The sequence below is a fragment of the Battus philenor genome, unplaced genomic scaffold, assembly GCF_028537555.1.
Source record: "Battus philenor isolate CCGP_79_NKW_IND1 unplaced genomic scaffold, ilBatPhil1.0.hap1 SCAF_24, whole genome shotgun sequence".
Classification (NCBI taxonomy): domain Eukaryota; kingdom Metazoa; phylum Arthropoda; class Insecta; order Lepidoptera; family Papilionidae; genus Battus; species Battus philenor.
The window spans coordinates 11,789,976-11,806,530 of NW_027181687.1; the positions used below are offsets into that span (position 1 = coordinate 11,789,976).

Consider the following 16,555-nt stretch of genomic DNA (forward strand, 5'->3'; position numbering starts at 1 on the left):
TGTTAATAAAGGACTAATATATAGCCACTTCCGCTATGTTGCAGTAGTCGTGCAATAAAGTGCACCACCCGTCAGATCGCTAATAAATGCGCAAGCGGCCAACAATGCGAATTACACAACTACCACCGTTAAATCACTCAACACGTGTTTCACCCCTCCATGGGGCATCCTCAGGATTATTGTTACGCTGATTAGTGTTAAACACGGAGTCCTTCCATTAGATAAAAAGATCCTGTTCATGCCAAAATAAGGGTGAGTAAGAGGGACCTAAAAAAGGTTCTATTTCTCACGAGGCACAAGGGATTCGCTGAGTAACTTCACAGGCTTAAACTTAGAGAGAATCTCTCGTGCACCTGTGACCCTGCAGTTGACCAAATCGTAGTGCACCTGGTGATCGACTGTCCAGTGTTTCATCCTCATGAGTAATGCTACACCGATTAGTACCGGTGAAGAAATCGGTAGACAGAAGAAGTCCAAAAACGGAGACCAAAAGAAAATTTCTCGTGTGTGTCTTGTCATTCGCACCGTACCCAAAGGCCGCTTGTTAAGTCTTATGTTATTTTATTTTACTTTATAGCTACTCGGAGTCTTATAAAAACAAATATACAGATAATATACGGTTTTTTTTGTCACTGCAATGATGTATAATTTTCCTTATTTTATCTCAACCTATTTATCAATATGTATATATGAAACATCTATTCTGTTTAAACATATTGTTGGATTTATATGTTAAGTACTCGTGTACTGAATGACCGGGTACATTTGATTTTGTCCAAATCAAATGATCGTGAAAAAACACGACGCAATGATATATTGAAGTTAAGGATATAGTAGTTATATTTGAAAATTCATATAAATCACATCGATATGTTATCTGTGCGTGCTTGTGTTAATGAGATTGGAAAAGTGGTATATTACGAGTAGCTTAACCTTGGAAGTTATTGCATAGATACGTCTTTTTAAACAATAATTACATTTAATAGTAAAATAAAATCAAACAAAAATACTGAAAAAATCTTACTACGGCGACTACAATCATATTTAAATTTTATTGTATATTTCGTATATATATATCGTATATATATATTATATATCGTATAATTTTATTGTATATATTTATATGTACAATTCAGTTATATATCATAGTATATACATGAATTTTTTGTAATGTAGTTACAGTCTGTATGGTTTGAATTAAAAACTTTTCGACAAATTTAAATGGAAAAGATTTAAAAAAAGAACACGTCAAATGTCATAAAATGTCATGCAAAATATGAAAAAAGAAAACGACACACGATCACACATAAGAGCTACATAACTGGTGGCGCATAAGTAATGTGGTAATGTGAATGTGCCTTAATGTTTACAAATGGCGCCAAATTATATTGTGTTTTGACATTTATCATGTAGATATAAAAAGAATTAGGTGTCAATAATAGTGTCATTCGTTTTTGCTTCGTATATTTTTTTAGTTAATTAATTACAGAGTTAAAATTATACATTCTCCTTATGTCCCCTCGTAATCATTGTAAACATATATAGGGTCATAATAAAAACTCTTTTAACGCATTTATAGCAGAAATAATTATTTTCTACGTTAACATCTCCTCTTTTAATGTATCTAACCTCTTTGGTGTGACGTCATCGAAGATAATAAGAATAAACTTTTTATTTTTGAATAACGTAGACTTTATAAAAGGAAGTAATTTGCTAATAATATTTTGTATTATTTATTTATGTGTTATTCCGGCATTTATTTACATATAAAACATATAGGGCTGAATGTATAACTTATTTATGTGCATGATTGAAAAAATAATAAATAATGTAATGATAATATAAAAAAGAATAGTTTTAAAAATTTGAAAAACTACATATTAAAATAATTATGTTTATTATCTATATTTGCTGTCAGAAGTAATTGGCCATATTCATTTTAATAGAAAAAATACAAATTTCAGAGTAATCTCTTTATATAGATGATTGTAAATAGGTGCAAAAACTTTAAAAAATTTTATTGACTACAACTCTAACCTATCACCCTGTATAAAATGTATACATTATAAACTACATATACATATGTAAACATACATTACTAAAACAAATAAATTTATATACCGATATTAGTCTCAAGGTGAAACCTAAAATAATTTATTTCAATTCACAAATATCTTAAATGAATAATGATGAGATAGAATTGTGTTAGAAAAACGTTTCGTATTTTTATGATTTATAAACCAACATTTATAATTTAGGATGTATACAAGATAAGGATTATAAAAAATAAGACGTTTAACGGATTTTAATATGAATAACTAGTATATTTAAGTAATTTTTCACAGAATTTATATATATTTATAAATATATATTATTTTAATATGAGGCAGTGAACTTCGAGGGTAAATCTTGGATTATTTTCTAGGTGAGATTGTTTTTAATGAGATCCGTATTAAACCACATACAAACACTTTTAAATAGTGTTTTTAAAACTATTATTAATAGCTATTAGTGCAATATTTTTAATACGAGATATTATATGTGTATGAACCGATTTAAAACAGGTTTCACTGTGTTTTAAATGACTTGCGTGTTTTTGTCTTAACTGTTAACGTCATGTTTCCTTAGCTTAAAATTAACTTCATCATTAAATTGTACTCGTCTAACGATAAAATAATTATTATTTTATCATTAAAATATGATCGACACAGTCATCATTATAATGATAATATTATGGATTTATTCAGTGTTAATCTTTTTTGATTACGTCATAAAATTTGAAAAGATAAAATTCAAATTTCGAACTTTTAACAGAACTCTTATTGATCGGCTACTTATTATTTCTATTTTATTTATGACTCTACTTTGCTTCGCAAGGTATTATAGTTGTATAAGAAGGAAGAAACTCAACAACATATCCTTTAATAGTGTAACAATACAGATGTATACATATACACTTTATCAGACATAGCCTAAATTAAATCAAAATAATCAACTATCACTACCAAGGATTCTTGTCATTTAAATATTCGTTCATTGAATAATAAGCCTCTTCCGTCAATTGACTTTAAACAAGCATTTTGAATTTTGTAGTGTGTTCCAATAATGTTTAGCGGCATTTTATTTAAAAATCTGATTTAGTTTATTATAAATAAATAAGAGACTTATTTCAGTTGCAACTTTAGTGCAATAAGTTTTTTTACTATTAATATTATATATTCGAATTAAAATTTGAATTCGAAAATTCTATTTTCAAATTGCATTTTAATGTCTAAAATACAGCAATGTCTGTAGACGAAGATCTTTGACAAGTGTGTGTTGCCAGTGATAAAATTTCGATCAGAGATGCGGTCGTTTCCAATAGGTCTCATGTGAAGGCTCAATGTTACTCAGAGAGCAATGAAGAGTTCTATGTTCAGAGCTTGACCGCGAGATAGAATCAAAAATGAAGAAATCCGCTAAAGAACCAAGATCATAGACGTAGCTCATTTTAAGTGTTCCATAGATAATTTACAGCAAATGCATTCACGCATTTAACCCTTAAAAGCATGACTTATTTATTCTTTAAAATTATATATATCTTGCAGAAAAGTAAACTACAATGCAGGGCGAAATAGAAAAAAAATACATATAAATATTTAATATTTTTTATACTTATTAAAAAACCTTATGTTGCACTTATAAAACGCTATGTATGTACTGCTACATAGGCTATTTAATTGGTTTGTTGCAGGTTTTCCTTATTATGCATTTAAGGGTTAAAGCTATTAAACCTATAATCAATTACAACGTATCTAACACGCCTTAAGGTTCAATAAACTTAAAATTATCTATTAAATAACAAAATCAATGTAATCACTCGTAGTCGAAATCTTACACTCGTACAAAAACCGTTTGAAAGATAAACAAGATAATGCATATATGATATAAATACATGTCAGTTATATGAACGGTTCCGAACAAATTACACGTTGTTGTTACCTCGTGTGCGGTTGCTTCGTGTGAGTGTTGTATATGTATATATATATGTGTGTGTGTGCATTTATCTTTGAGTAAACCAAAATGTGAAGATTATATGTTAGAATAAAAGTCGTGTTATCCAAAAATACAGGGTGATTGGTTGTACATATAAAAGCTTTAAAGGTCGAAATGTACAGCACATCTGAGGTATATTAATATATAATATACTATATCTAAAAATCAATGGATTCAGAAATAATAACGTAATGATAATATAATAAGAAAAATAATTTTCGAAATTCGAATATTTACATATTATTAATTATTGTTTATCTGTCCTCGCAGGCTTTATACTGACAGATGTTACTGGCCAGTCGCATTATAATATAAAAAATAAATTATTGTAACATACTTCAGAGTGATCACATTACAAATGGTGATTAAAAATATATATAAAAGATATATCACTATTTTATAACTTTTTTAAGCCTACGTGAGGGGTGGGGGGGTAACTTAATAGACAAAACTAAACAGATGGATGTATATATTATATAAGGGGGCGTAATAATTTTACATCTAAAACCAACAACCATGTACAACATTCCTAAGTTTGTGCTTAAGTGTGAATAAATTACATATCAAAGTTCATTGCTGGTTAAAGATGACAATATTCAAATGAATCTATATAGATATTTAACGATGTAATGGTACAAACATTAAAGTACTTCTAATAATAGCCTGTCACTTCTCCCAATGGTAAAGCTTTCTGAAATAGTACTTTTTTTAACAAAGCAATAGCTACCAACTAAGTCAAGACTAGGCTCTTGCGGGCACTAAGAAAAAGTTTTAAGTGAGCATTTAGTTGTAGTTCAATGAAGAAGAAGATGAAGAAGAAGTACTCTCACGGGGACACTTGCTATAGGTCACTTCATGAAGCATACATCTAAACAATCTAAGACTTCATTTCCTCTCAATCCGGTAGTATTGCATATAGCGACTCAAACCATGGTTCCCGTGAAAGCTCTGGTCCTATGTAATGTAACGGAGGTTTATGTTAAGCCCTTTTTTCGTTCAACCCCCTGAAACCTTCGTTATTTGTTAAAGCCAGTAAGGCAACAGTAAAGATCTAGACCAGTGTTTCCCAATGCGGGACCCACGCCCTACAGGCTAGCAATTTTTAAGGGAGCAATTTGATTGTTAAGAGAGCAATTTGATTGTTAAGGTGGCAATTTGATTGTTGAGGGAGCAATTTGATTGTTAAGGGAGCAATTTGATTGTTATGGTGGCAATTTGATTGTTAAAGGAGAAATTTGATTATTGAGGGAGCAATTTGATTGTTAAGGGGGCAATTTGATTGTTAAGGAAGCAATTTGATTGTTAAGGGGGTAATTTGATTGTTAAGGGGCTATTTGAAAGTGGACTCGGTGTGAGTTTAACCTTTTCCCATTAATATAAAAAATATAATACATAGGGAGTTGTAAGAATTTTAGAAAGAAAAAGGTGGGGTTCTGCACATAAAAGGTTGTAAAATACTGATATAGATTAAAAATAATAAAGAATCTCATTGTTTATGTCTGTTAACTGTGACTTGAAATCATAGTTCGCGGGTTCAATTTCCGTGATATAATCTTATATGATTCACACTTTGTGCATTATATAAGATTGTCACAGCTCACAAACAAGTTTCACAAAGATGGTGTTGCAGTGTTTCGCATACCTTGACACAACTCAGAAGAATGGAGATTATATTCACCTTCCTGAACTAAAAATTATTGTAGACACTACGCTAGAAGCTATACAGCTGTCGCACAAGTTTGAGCAAGACTTTGATTAGACTGACTCCCTTCGAACAACCGCTACCTCAGCGATCGCCAACCAGCCACGCATGGCTATTATGATAACTCCCCCATAGATATCTTTGGGGGAGGCTCAGTCTAGGTTTGGACGTCTATCAGCTGAAACGTCTTGCATTATATTTATTCTTGAATACATCTCTTATTTAATCTATTTGTCAGCCATAGAACCCATCGGGAAATGTAGCAACCAAAAAATTAGGATGGCATTTTTCAAAAACATCTTTGAGATTGAAGATAGAGAAACTTAATTTTGGTTTGTTTTCTGATGAGAAATTTCATGTTTACAAGATAACTTGACCTTCCGGGTGAAGAAAAAGTAATATGTAACTTCTTACACTAAAACTTCAATCCTATCGATCCTATTGAAATTCCATGGAGGAGTCCAATATCCAATAGTGCAAGACCTTTGGTTAAAATTATGATGATGAAAAACCTGTTCACTTTCTATCTTCAATTCAGGATTGGTTTTGCGTAGAAACTCCACATAATTTAGAAAAGGACCAATATTTAGCCACTTTCGCACATGCAGCGGGCTGGCGTACGGTGTACTTTATTGCACGACTACCACTACATGTGCGGAAGTGTTAGCCACTTCCGCACATGTAGTGGCACATATTGGTCCTTTTCTTACTTAGAATGGACTTCCGCAAAATAACACCTGATTCTATTAAATATCCACATAATTTGTTGTGGGTTTTTCTCATATAATTATTATATTTTTTATATATATATATTTAGTTATATAATTTCAACAGATGCGTTCGGAAATTTTGTCGCTTTTTTAGTTTAACACTAAACATACCATAACGAGTCAAATGAACTATTTTGAACTTTTGCATTAAAAATCTAAATAATGTGTTGAGCAACGGATCAAATATTCTATCTATTACATTTCTAATAGAAACGGTCTATATATTATTTTGTTAAATAATAAAATTTTTAATTTAAATTTCCTTCCTAAATGTGACTCGACTTTGTTCCGATATGGTATAAATAGGTACCTAGTAAGTGTTGTTATGATTAGGGGTCAGGTCGACATAGTTGAGGTGTTTAATTTGATTTTAAATCAAAATAGGCTTTTGTTCCATTCAACTTTTGATGTACGCAGGTGACCCAAGCGGCATTCAGTATCCTAATCAAGAATTTTAAAAATTATCAAAAATTTGTTTTAAAAACTGAAGAAATCAAAGAATTGTAATATTATTTTTGTAATTATTGCGACAAATTTACAAAAAAAAATTGTACCCGACTTTTGAAAATTAGCGTATTTCCAAAACGAAGTAACTAAACATACAATTGCCAAAAATCACTTGTCATAACTTCTGTAATATTTCTTCCAGGTAAAATGTCGAAGCTGATAACAATAGTATTGGTGGCTGTTCTAGCCGTGGTAGCATGGAGACTTTTGACACCTGCTAGGACTCCGCTGCAAGTTCCAGACCCTCAGGAATGGTGGGGTCCAGTGGAGATGAAAGGCAAACAAGACAAGAGCGTGCGACCGTTCAAGATTAAGTTTGATGAAGCTGTAAGTTATTTAAATATGGCTTATGATGGCATTAAAGGGATGCTGTTATCTATGATATGAAACTGCATAAATAATATGACGATACATAGTCCATATGTAGATGACAACATGGTCTATGTGCATAGGATATTTTTAAGGCCCCACTTTCTCCCTGCTTTTTGATACAAGAATATTAAAATTTAGGTTCAAACAAACATTTTAGTTTTATATATTTATTATTCTTTCTTCTTCCTTTCTTCACAATTTCTTTTTCACTAATATGTTCTGATATTCTTTCTTACATCACATTCTTCCCTCATCTACATTCCTGATAGCATTTCGTTTTTTATTTCAATATCTTTTTATTTCGTTTTCTTTTTTTACAATCTTTATTTGTACTTTTACTTCTATTAATTTAATTACATCGATTGTTATTTTGATCTTTCTTTTGTGGTCTTGTAGGATTTACCCGACCCTTTATTTTTATTCCATAGTAAGAAAAGGACCAATATGTAGCTACTTCCGCCGATACAGTAGTAGTCGTGCAATAAAGTGGACTGCCTGCAAGCCCGCTGATCAATGCGCATGCGGCAAACAATGCGAATTACACAACTACCACCGTTAAATCACTCAACACATGTTTCACCCCTCCAAGGGGCATTTTTAGGAGTAATGTTACACCGATTAGTGCCAAACACAGAGTTATAAATTTACACTAAGCGGAAATAGCTACATATTGGTCCTTTTCTTAATTAGGATGGACTTCCGCAAAATGACGCCTGAATCCATTCGATTTAATTCTATACTTTTATTCCTTTCGATTGTCTGCTGTATTGCAGCTAACCTTACTTACGTTGTTCAGAGAGTCAACACCTTTCCTTCTATTTTCTTGCCTATTTCCATCTTGAGATGGCCTGATCCACCTCTTGATCACAGGTACACTGGGAACTTACCTTGAGCTTTAATCTGTGCAGGAACTCAAAGAATTTCACGTACCCCGTGAGCATCTGGACCAAACACGTGTCCAGCTGAATATTTTGGAGCAGCATTGAAATTCCACATGCTAGCATTAGAAATGAAGATAAAGTTTTTACATATATATCTAGGGTTTGTGAGCAAAAGTGTTGCAATGCACGCCATGTGTTTACAAATCTTACTAAATGAAAATACGTTGCCTCTATCAACCTTTTTGTCGTTCGTCAACATTTCACTGGGCGTGACACTTATCCCACCGCTACTTCAGACCAGCAATTCTTTGGGATACGTCGGTGACCTTGAATATGTATGAAACTTCGAGCATAACCTCGCCATTGATCTCTATGACATTGTGCCTGACAAAACACATTGGTCAAAGACCTTCGTCTGCAAACATTGCGGTATTTTTGACGAGAATACGTCTTGCAGCTTACCGGACATATTTATTATTTTTAATATTATGAAAAGCTTTCTCTGTGAATAAGCTACCACCGGTTCGTAATGCTAATGCTATGATGCTAATGATGCTAATGCTAAATGCTAATGATTCATGATCTGCTAAGAACTGGAAACTCAATAATTGCCCTTCAAAATTGTCCAGCTTATACCTTCTAACCCAGAGTTCCCCAAACTTTTTTGTGTCGTAGACCCCTTACCATGTTTTTCCGTGTTGGGTAGACCTCTACTTACTTGATAATGATTTCCTGTAAATTTCTAACTGTAGTGAAGTTTAGTGTTAAAAATTTAAAGTAAAAACACATGTTAATTACACACACAAATACACACACAAACATGTTAATAATATACATTTATTAATTGAATTTAAATTAAAACTACTCAAAATGAAATATATCTGTTATGTAAAATATACGTAACATTAAATAAACATAAAATAAACTATAAATAAAATGACATAAGCAATAAGTCAATATTATTAGTGAGAAGGATGAACCTGATGTTTTAATAATAAATTATCAACATTTGGCGTCAATTTTGTAAGGTTTAATCTTAAATCTCCTCGGCTAATGATGTCCAGTCTGTGGACCCCCATTTTCATTTCATGGACCCCCAAATTTTTTTTCGCTGACGTAGACCCCTTGCAGGTTGTCATAGACCCCAAGGGGTCGATATAGACCACTTGTGGGACTCACTATTCTAACCGATAGAAGGTATGTCTTTACAATATAAACCGTATTACTAACAAATTATAACGTAAATATTTCCAGATGATCATAAACCTTAAGCAAAGGTTAAAGAAACACAGGCCATTTACCCCGCCGCTCGAAGGCATCGCTTTCCAATACGGCTTCAACACGGAACAGTTGGAAGGGTACCTCAAGTACTGGTCGGAAGAATATCCCTTCAGAGAGAGAGAGAAGGCGTTCAACAGGTTCCCGCAGTACAAAACTAACATCCAAGGTCTCGATATTCACTTCATCAGAGTTAAACCACAGGTAAGTCTTTCAGATATATAAAAGAAGAAATAAAAGAAAAGAAGAAAGAATGTCTGATAAGACAAACAACGATCTTTCGATAGATCTGTTTATAAATGATTGTTTATTGATGTAAAAGCTTTAAAAGAATAAATGTGATCAAAAATAGATTTATACATATACATACTAGCTGTGCCCGCGACTTTGTCGTTTTTTTTTTCAATGTTTCTTCAATTAAAACTATCGTAATATATTTATGAGATATTTATTGATAACATTCAAACAAATTTCGATACGGAGGTTCCCAAAAAACTTAATCTCGTCTCTACCAGTTGCATTCATTTAATACTTGCTAAGCCTGCGACTTCGTCCACTTGGAATTTTAACAAAAAAAAATTGATTTAGTGTTTTTGGTTTAATAATTTTTATAATATAAAAGTAGCCTAAAGACCTCCTTATTACATCAGCTACTTGCCAATAAAGCAGCTAGCAAGCTACATGCCATATATAGACAGAACAGACAAAAAAATGTAATTTATGGTATATGTACCGTATTATCATATAATATATAATCATATCCGTGTAGTAAAATGCGGTTATTTTAATATTACAAATAGATACTCCAACTTCAATTATTATTTTATAATAATATAAAAAAACACTAAATTTATATATATATATATATAGATATATATGTAGGATTGCCAAATAATCATAGCTGTGGTCCCGAACACAAGTCTTTATTTTATTCTTAGCAGCGTAACAACCTTTTCACACGCACACACATACGCATACGCACTCATATGTAGATATATAAATTCTCTTCTCTTTATCTCTATTGATATATAGATTTCCATGATTGTCTTTCTGTGAAACTATGAAAATAAACTATGAACAATTTGCATCAGGTAACCCAGGGAGTGACCGTCGTACCGCTTCTGCTACTCCATGGTTGGCCCGGTTCCCTGCGAGAGTTCTTCGAAGCAATCCCTCTCCTGACGCAACAGAGACCTGGATACGACTTCGTGTTTGAAGTTATTGCACCCAGTATGCCAGGATTTGGATATTCCGACGTAAGCACAGCCCTTCTTCTTCTTCCTGTGGCGCTCTAACCCTTTAAGAGTCTTGGCCTCTTTTACTATCATCTTCCATCTCGCTCTATCCTTCACCGTTTACCAAGATCTCTTCCTTCCGATACTTCTAAGATCTTCCTTTACACATATTACCTCTTCCTAGATCTTCCTCTGGGTCTTTTTTGCTAGGAGTTCATATGGAGATGACATAAATTACCCTGGTGAGATTCTTTACAATAAACAGATACTTCTGTACTTACATTAATTTATAAGTACAGAAGTATAAATTCATTTCTCATGTTGATTGCAATCAAAATAAACAGTGCTATGGAGCCCAATACTTCACTTGTAAGATAGAAAAATAAAAAAGAGTCAATACTGTGATACCAAAATATAGCTGTGATTCAAACTGTGATTTAAGATCGAAGATGACGGTACGAATGCGATGAAAGACAGATGTGTAAGCAATGGAAAGATAAATATTGAAGAACGAAAGGAAAGCATGCAGGAATTTGTGAAGAAAAGATGACGATGATGTATTGAATGTCGCTATTCAGGGGTTCATTCAAGCTACAATGAAAATAAATAAATACATTTAAAAAACTTTTAAGTTAAACGTTTTTTTGATACCCATATTGTGGTGGTTGTGGAAAAATATGAACCTAGTCCGCCATATTGGAACGGCGTCCATCTTGAATTTTAAATTTTGTTATAATCATCGTGTTTTACTAGTGTAGCCCTTTCATTTGATACCCATATTGAGGGGGTTAAGGAAAAATATGTAATCCGTCATTTTGTAACGGCGGCCATCTTAGATTTATAATGTTATTGATTATATTGTATTGTCATCTAAATTAAATGTGTGTACCAAATTTCAGATCAATCTGACAACGAGAAGGTGCTTAAGTTTCAATTTCTAATTTTGACCCAAATAAACAAATTACATACGAATCGATTGAAACCGTGCAAAAACAAAATATTTATATAAATAAATAGGCTATTACAAGCAGTTATCGTCAATTAATATTAAATATCTGCATTGTTATTCCTACAGGAAGCTACCGCCGGCTCGGAAGGCAGTTAAAATATGTCATATCTTGAAAATAAATTATGGCAGTGCTAAATCTGCAGGGATATATAGTAAACATTCATTGATTTTAATACGTAGATATTTGAATTACGAAAACTCTTCTTAAAGTTCGAGGAAAGTCGCTAAATGTATCGTTGTGATCTTTGAGGCACCTTGCAGTGGGCGCCTATTAGCTGATAGGCTAATGCTTATTCAAAATCAAATTAAAGTGTTATTTATTCCAATAGGCTGTTGTTATAAGCACTTTCGAATCCTAATCAACATAAAATGTCGGCATTGTTGTCACGAAGCTAGCACCAGCTCGGAAGGCAGTTCCTCTGAGAGCCGGCGAGAAATTCAACAGTTGCTCTTTACAAATATAGTTTTATAAAGAGTGCAACAATAATTAGCTTCTGTGAGTTAGTTGAAACTACAGGAGCATAAAGTAAAGCGAGAAATTCAACAGTTGCTCTTTACAAATATAGTTTTATAAAGAGCGCGCGACAATAGTTAGCTTCTGTGAGTTAGTTGAAACTACAGGAGCATAAAGTAAACCACGATGTAAATAACTTTTGTAAGCATGAGTAACCTCCCACTTGTGGGAACGATGACATATTTAAAGTTGCTGGATTTGGACATCGACCGGAGATCGTGTCGTTATTTGGGAGAGGCATTTATCAGTTTATATTATGATGAAATCTAAGAAGTAACTAAAATCATTTTCAGGCAGCCGTTCGTCCTGGTTTGGGACCTAACCAAATGGGAGTCATTTACAGAAACCTTATGCACAGACTTGGTTTCAAAAAATATTACATACAGGCGGGTAATTGGGGGAACATAATTGCAACCGCCATGGTGACTTTCTATCCAGAAGACGTGTTAGGCTTGCACGACAATGCACCTTTCATTATGGTAAGGAAGTTATTATTTATATATAACTCTGTACACAGGATAAGAAAAGGACCAATATTTAGCCACTTCCGCACATGCAGTGGTAGTCGTGCAATAAAGTGCACCGCCCGCCAGCCCGCCGATAAATGGGTATGCGGCAAACAATGCGAATCACACAACCGCCACCGCTAAATTACTTAACACGTGTTTCACCCCTCCACGGTGCATCTTCAGGAGTTATGTTACACCGATTAGTGCTAAACACAGAGACCCCATGTTTGGCACTAATCGGTGTATATTTGGCGGTGAAAAAACACAACGACGCAAAGGTATTGGTGTATTGTTAATGTATTAAAAATGTCTATGTCCAACAGTGATCTAGTACCATCTATAGTATAATAAAAAGAGTCGCTGTAATTCCTAACAAGGCAATTACTTTATAGTCAAATGGTGCCACATTCAAGACATTCTTCGGAGCTCTGATCCCATCGCTGGTTGTGGAATCCCACTTAGCTGATCGCATGTACCCACTGAGCTGGCTCTTCTCATATGCCTTGGAAGAATATGGTTACTGCCATTTGCAGGCTACGAAGCCAGACACCGTTGGCAAGTATTTGTTATTTATGTTACCCTGGTACCTTTCAATATAATAAAACGATTCCAAGACCCTCTCTTTATACGTCGTGTCGTTGTCAAGTCTTATTTAATAATGTCGATTCTACCGCGCGGTGGCCCTTTTATACGTTTACGAACAACTAGCGCCATCTGTCGACACCGGCTGAAACTACAGAGCTCTGATATCTATGTAAATAATCACCAGGGGAAAAATAAACAGAAAAAATACAGTTATTTATTGTATACAATACAAATATAATTATTAAACTAATCAATAAATTATTTATAAATGTGAAATTAATGTAAAGATGCTTTAGTTGTACCGAACTGAATATTGAGTATTTGTGTGTGAAATACATACTTAACAGCTTCTTTGCCAGTGTCTTGTACATGAGAGTCAGTTAGAATACAACTATCTTTTTTGTAGTTTAAAAGGTAATTACAATAATAATATGCAGTGCAGACACGTTAACGTGATACTACGTGCGATGCCGATGCCGTACTGCCTCATATAAGTTGGTCAAAGGCATCTCGCGCCGGCGCGAGACCGGCTCTTCGCAGTACACCCCGCGTCTCACGCCAGAACGAGATCGATGAGAATGTAATATATAGTGTCCGATAACAGAATCCGTATTTTAAATACAAATTTTTAAAAAATCAGATTCATCACTTATTACCAAATGTATCACCAAATATATATATATGTAGATAAAAAGTGTGCGTTGGCCGGGAATCGAACCCGGATCAACTGCTTGGAAGGCAACTATGCTGACCATTACACCACCAACGCTTGCTTTCGCCAATGCTAAAATATTAGGTCTGTAGTTAACTTAACAAGAAGTCAAACAAGAAATTATATATTCTATACTAAATAACTATATACATATGTATAAACATAGGCATCAACGCATTATGTGGGGCACGGAAAAGTATTTTTAATGCAAATAGAAAACACCCAACAATGTAAATATCACACGTTGAAGCCCCATAAATAGTTAAAACTTAACACCGTTCATCAACACTACAGAGCATTGTTCTAAAACAATACTAATCATGGAATTGTAGAAGCAACATTACGTCATCGACAGCGGCGCATCGATAAGGGGAATCCGACAGAAATAAAATTGTTCATTTAGATCGGCATAATTACGGGTAAAGCTCAGAGATACACACTCTCAAACAAAATACTGTAGTCCTAGCTTTGCACAACTTACACTACACCTCATTCACTACATTATACACCTACACAGGTATAGTCCCTCCACGTGTGTGCGTCTTCGTTGTAACTGGGGTACGATTGCCCAGAGGACCTCCTGTTCGGACCTCCTGTTCCCGCGAACTCAATTTCGATAAAACTGCAAAAAGCCTAGATCAGCTAGCAGCATAACTTCAAACACATCAAATGCAAAATGCAACGACTAAACACACATTTACTTCGGACTTCATGTTTTACTTACCTAAAAAGAATCCCACATAATTATTTGATTCAAATAAATTATTTTACTCAAGCGAGAATGTCTTAAAGTGTATTAAGATAGATATCGTATCTCTCTCATGTAAGCTATATTTCAGGAGTTGCACTAGGAGATTCACCTGCAGGTCTAGCGGCATATATCTTGGAGAAGTTCTCGACGTGGACTCACCGCGCACATAGATCCCTTCCGGACGGTGGTCTCAACAAATACACCAAGGAACAGCTGATAGACAACCTCATGTTCTATTGGGCACCAAACTCCTTCACAACCGCCATCAGGATCTATGCGAATCATTTCACGAAAGAAAATCTGGCGCTGGAAATAGATGAGTGAGTAGTTGAATTAAATATTCATTTTATTACTCTCCGTTGAAGAGAATGACTTGTAATTTGATCTAGGGTTGACCAAATATGAAAGAAATAATGAACCTACTGAACTTCACAGACTGACAAAGGGGGTACAGTTACGGCTTTAACAAACACTAGTTCATATTCTTCTCTTATATCATTCTAGATCTTCTTAGATCATCGGAGATCTTGAAATTGACTATGCCTGCTCATTCTACTATATTTATAGTAGAAATTTTTGACAATTGTCGCTGTCAGGTTATGGACTGAGCTACCAGAAACAATAAGATGCGCTAAATCGCTGTTAGCATTTAAAAATACGGTAAAAGACCATTTAGCTGGCCTCTAAAATAGGACATTGTGTAGCATTAGTTATTTCTTCGTATTTATGTAATACCTTTTCCATATATATATAAATATTTTTGTATATTTGTGTGTATAGTAATGTATATATTTGTATGTGCACCCTAAATGGCCCTCTCCTTCATGTCTCCCATCTCCATCTAAAGGTTGTCTGGTAGATATCATCTCGAGCGATAAGACCGCCTCTTGTATCTCTATATGAATTGTTTCTTTTTTTAATTATCTACGGTGAACAATAAAGTGTAAATAAATAAAATAAAATAGTTGTTCATTAAAATAACGGTGATGCAGTAATGTATTTATCAAGGAACTCAAGATCAAGGAAATCGTGATCGTCATCATCGTCCACGTGCACAGCTATACCTTCATAGATTTCCAAAAGGATCCGTTTGTAGCAGCCTTCATCCTGCATCTTAACAAGGTTGTTCGTCTGTCTTTTGGCTGGACGTCCTATACTGTGCTTATACGTCTACGCTGTCCACTTCAGCACCTAAAGGCACCAGGTTATAATAGTATAAAATAACGCGCATTTATCAGCGGGCTGGCGGGCGATGCACTTTGTTGCACGACTACCACTGCATGTGCGGAAGTGGCTAGATATTGGTCCTTTTCTTACTTAGGACTACGAACTTCCGCAAGGTAACGCCTGATTCCATTAAATATTTTCTGGTCCCTGGTTTCGACTATGTTATTGATCCTCGTGGTCGCCACTCAACTTCTAAAAGTTTACCTCTTAACTTAAACAACAATCCTAACTTCAAATTGCAGTTACCCAACGGCAGTTCCAGCCTGGTTTCTTCAAGCAAAGAGCGAGCTTTTTTACCAGCCTCCCAGCATTCTGGAGATGAAGTTTACTAATGTACTGAACTACACAGTGTTGGACTACGGTGGTCACTTCTTCGCTTTGGAACTGCCTGAAGAGTTCGCCGATGATGTCTTCAAAGCTGTTACTGCTTTTAGACACTGGCATAATATTAATAAAACAAAATTATAA

General features: G+C 34.1%; 1 protein-coding gene and 1 non-coding gene across 2 annotated transcripts; one reads left to right on the top strand and one right to left on the bottom strand.

Moving 5' to 3' along the window:
- The first annotated feature begins 7,161 nt into the window (after positions 1-7,161).
- LOC137924549 (juvenile hormone epoxide hydrolase-like) lies at positions 7,162-16,555 on the top strand. Its single transcript, XM_068767939.1, has 7 exons — positions 7,162-7,341; positions 9,522-9,749; positions 10,637-10,801; positions 12,597-12,782; positions 13,205-13,367; positions 14,949-15,180; positions 16,330-16,555. Exons 1-7 carry the CDS (start codon positions 7,162-7,164, stop codon positions 16,553-16,555), a joined length of 1,380 nt encoding a protein of 459 aa, XP_068624040.1.
- TRNAG-UCC (transfer RNA glycine (anticodon UCC)) lies at positions 14,095-14,166 on the bottom strand. Its single transcript has one exon. It is a non-coding gene; the product is annotated as a tRNA-Gly (tRNA).